At 58.0% G+C, this 1,518-nt stretch overlaps 2 protein-coding genes across 2 annotated transcripts, besides 1 other annotated feature; both read left to right on the top strand.

The window, feature by feature from the left end:
* On the top strand, positions 1–516 carry TraAM80_08866 (amino acid transporter; the record flags this gene model as incomplete). Its single annotated transcript, XM_029385591.1, has 1 exon — positions 1–516. A coding segment is annotated over one exon (516 nt), but the record flags the coding sequence as incomplete, so codon positions are not given.
* Positions 517–564: 48 nt separating this feature from the next.
* TraAM80_08865 (amino acid transporter) lies at positions 565–1,089 on the top strand (the record flags this gene model as incomplete). Its single annotated transcript, XM_029385590.1, has 1 exon — positions 565–1,089. The coding sequence occupies one exon, from the start codon at positions 565–567 to the stop codon at positions 1,087–1,089; it is 525 nt and encodes a 174-aa protein (XP_029234676.1).
* A 291-nt stretch (positions 1,090–1,380) lies between these two features.
* Positions 1,381–1,412: a microsatellite.
* Between the last annotated feature and the right edge of the window lie 106 nt (positions 1,413–1,518).

Raw genomic sequence — 1,518 nt, 5'->3', positions numbered from 1 at the left:
GTTCTTCTGTGCTTCATCCTGTACGCCCTGACAGGCATCTTCGGCTACTTTGACTTTGGCAGTCGCGCAACCGTCTCCGCTCTGCTGCTGTACGACCCAGTCAAGGAGCCGGCGGTGATGGTGGGATACGTTGGCGTGCTGGTGAAGCTGTGCGCCTCCTATCCGCTTCTCATCATGATCACCCGAAACTCCCTCTACCACAGTTTTGGGTGGAACCCCGACACGCTGCCGTTTTGGAAACACTGTATCTTCGTCATCAGCCTCGCTGTTGCTTCGCTGCTTTGCGGCCTGTTCATCCCAAAGATCAACACGGTGTTTGGTCTCATTGGTGCGTTCTGTGGCGGTATATTGGCCTTTATTCTTCCCTCTCTCCTGATGATGTACGGCGGTAACTGGTCGCTGCGGTCGGTTGGATGGATGCACTACACCTTCACGTACGTGATGCTTCTCGCCGGTGTTGCGATGATGGTGTTCGGCACGGGCGCCACCATCTACAGCGCTGTGAAGGGCGACTGAGCGCCGCGGAGGCCATCGCCCGGGACGCCCCTCTGTGCCCGCCAGCGAATGTACGGTGCGCCTCCGCAGCAGCCTGCGGCGGTGGTGGGTTCACTTGGCGCAGCCTGCGGCCAAGCGCGACTCTTCATGGACAGGCATATGTTTTCCATCTCTGAAGCTTTGTGGTGCAGTGTATCCCATACCTCCTCTCTCTTTTTTTGTCTTTGTTTTTGGTATGTTTTGTGTGGTTCTGCGCTGCTTGGAACGCGTGCGTGTGTGATGGCGCGGATTGACGATGCGGTCGGAACCCGAGGGTGGCGACGGGTGTGCTGGGCGGCACTGCGTGTGGGTGGGCATCCTTCTTGCTTCGCTACGGCAACGGAACGGGAGGCAGCAGGCGCCTCTGCAGAACGTGCCGCCGACCCGTCGCCGTCCTTCTGGCGCTGCCGGTGCGGCTGTCACTGGGCTCGGCGGCGGAATGCGGGCATCGCGCGCGAGCGGAGGGCACACGTGAATGCGGATGCCCCCGCCGGTCACTCGACAACTTCCGCTCAAAAGCAGCTGCTACTTTTTCTATATTTTGTTGAAGCCTAATGTGTGAAATGTAGAAAGCCGTGGCTGAGGATAGAGGCCTTTTTGGTAGCACAATTAATTTTCATGTGTCTACGAGGCTTTGTGTCTGTGTGTTAATTAACCATTTTCTTTTACATGCATTTGTTGTAATTTTTATGATAGCCCTCACCGTAATGATGCTGAGCGTGTGTTGGTGTAGGAGTCGGAGACCGTTGTTTTTTATCTTCCGCGCTGTTTGTCGCGCGGCTGTGCTGGTGTTGACCTCCTTCCATCCTCCTTTCCCTTCTTGCGGGACGGCACCCCTCGCTAGCCGCAGACACACAGGCAGGCAGGCAGGCAGGCAGACGCCACGAGCGCCACAGCGGACGTTGCACTACGATGCTCCACGGCGACACAGAAGGCTGCGGCGCCTGTTCGGAGTCTGGAGTCGGCGCGGCGGCGCGAGCGTGC

Source organism: Trypanosoma rangeli (assembly GCF_003719475.1).
Source record: "Trypanosoma rangeli strain AM80 chromosome Unknown Tra_15.4_contig_00474, whole genome shotgun sequence".
Classification (NCBI taxonomy): domain Eukaryota; phylum Euglenozoa; class Kinetoplastea; order Trypanosomatida; family Trypanosomatidae; genus Trypanosoma; species Trypanosoma rangeli.
This window is presented reverse-complemented; position numbering and strand designations above follow the sequence as displayed.